Source organism: Hippocampus comes, unplaced genomic scaffold (assembly GCF_001891065.2).
Source record: "Hippocampus comes isolate QL1 unplaced genomic scaffold, H_comes_QL1_v1.1 scaffold424, whole genome shotgun sequence".
Lineage (NCBI taxonomy): Eukaryota > Metazoa > Chordata > Actinopteri > Syngnathiformes > Syngnathidae > Hippocampus > Hippocampus comes.
Genome location: NW_017805411.1, coordinates 42093 through 43433, shown reverse-complemented (window position 1 = coordinate 43433; position 1341 = coordinate 42093). Strand labels below are relative to the sequence as shown.

Sequence of the window (1341 nt, the reverse complement as noted above, 5' to 3'; positions counted from 1 at the left end):
GAGGATTCGGCTCAGGACATCGATGACCCAGCGGCTGACAAGTTGAGTATGAACCGATTGTTATTGGAAATCACCTTCCCTGGGTGCAATTCCGTATTACCCACAACTTTAACCATGCACTGCAGGGGAAGACATGAAGGATCAGCTTGCATTTTCTGCCCCGTTGTGACCGGCTACAGGTTTCAGCGCACAGAGCTGGAGGATCAGGAGGGTTAACTTCCGGCATCAACTTGCTCCGGATTTTTGGTCACTTCAAATCATCTAGATGACAATTTATTAGACACCGACGGACATGATTTTTAAGAAATAATTGCATCCATCCCACCAGATACGTGAAAAACAGACTGAGATGAACAGAGAAATCGTGGCCTTGAGAGACTCCAAACTTCGGCTTTTATCAAAACTACGGGCCGAGGCGAAGCAGTTCCAAAGGGTCCGGGGTCTTCTGCCATCCCATCTCCAGCGCCTTCCGCCCCCTCTACCAACGATACGTCCAGAGGAAATCCAGGACAAGATACCGTGCACCCGACGCATCCTGGAGAAATACAGGCTGCTGAGGGACCAGAGGTGCCCAAGCCACATTTGAACGATCACCACATCTGTGGTTAAAGATACTGTTCTTCAGAGTTTCGTTCACGGGGAAGACATGAAGGATCAGCTTGCATTTTCTGCCCGTTGTTACCGGCGACAGGTTTCAGCGCACAGAGCGGGAGGATCAGGAGGAAGGCAGAGATTTGCTCGAGCCACTGGAAAATGAGGTGGGAGAAACGGAGGGAGTGGGAGATGCGGCACTTTTATTTGCAGCCATTGAAGAAGGAGAAGAGGAGGAGCCCGAAGGAGAGGAAGCAGCAGAGCTGAGCGAGCAGAAGGAGAGCAAATTGCTGTCCATGCAGGATTCTATCCTAGAAAAGGTCTTTCCATATCGTTTTATTTTAGACCGGGCGTTATTTCATTCAGCAACTTGCAAACATATTTTTGAATCCCTAGATGGAGAGCATGGTTACTCAGTTTGACAAAGAACACTTGACGTGCCTTCAAAAGGCGCAGATGCTGGACTGGAGGCTAAAACTTGGTCACCTCCGTCAGCTCACACTCTATCAGGAGCTGCTCCTCCTCGAGGAGGTGGACAAGCGTGAGGAGATTCTCCAAGAGAAGGTTGACGCACGTGTGAAGGAAGAGAACAACTTGATGGTGGGAAAATTCTCGCATTTTCTGTCATACATTTTTTTTTTTTTTTAATCCAAAATTGGCTTTATTTATGACATGATTTCTAAATCCACTTCAAATAGAGTGTTGACGTTACCTCATGCGGACTTTGCATTTGTTTCAAACTTTTTTTTT

General features: G+C 47.4%; 1 protein-coding gene across 1 annotated transcript in view; it reads left to right on the top strand.

Moving 5' to 3' along the window:
- The first annotated feature begins 332 nt into the window (after window positions 1–332).
- Window positions 333–1341, top strand: part of LOC109518145 (uncharacterized) — a 1626-nt gene continuing 617 nt past the window's right edge. The window contains exons 1-3 of the mRNA XM_019873816.1: window positions 333–567; window positions 692–911; window positions 988–1191. Coding sequence (XP_019729375.1) covers window positions 350–567; window positions 692–911; window positions 988–1191 — 642 coding nt within the window. The 5' untranslated portion in view covers window positions 333–349. The remainder of the gene's footprint in view (window positions 568–691; window positions 912–987; window positions 1192–1341) is intronic.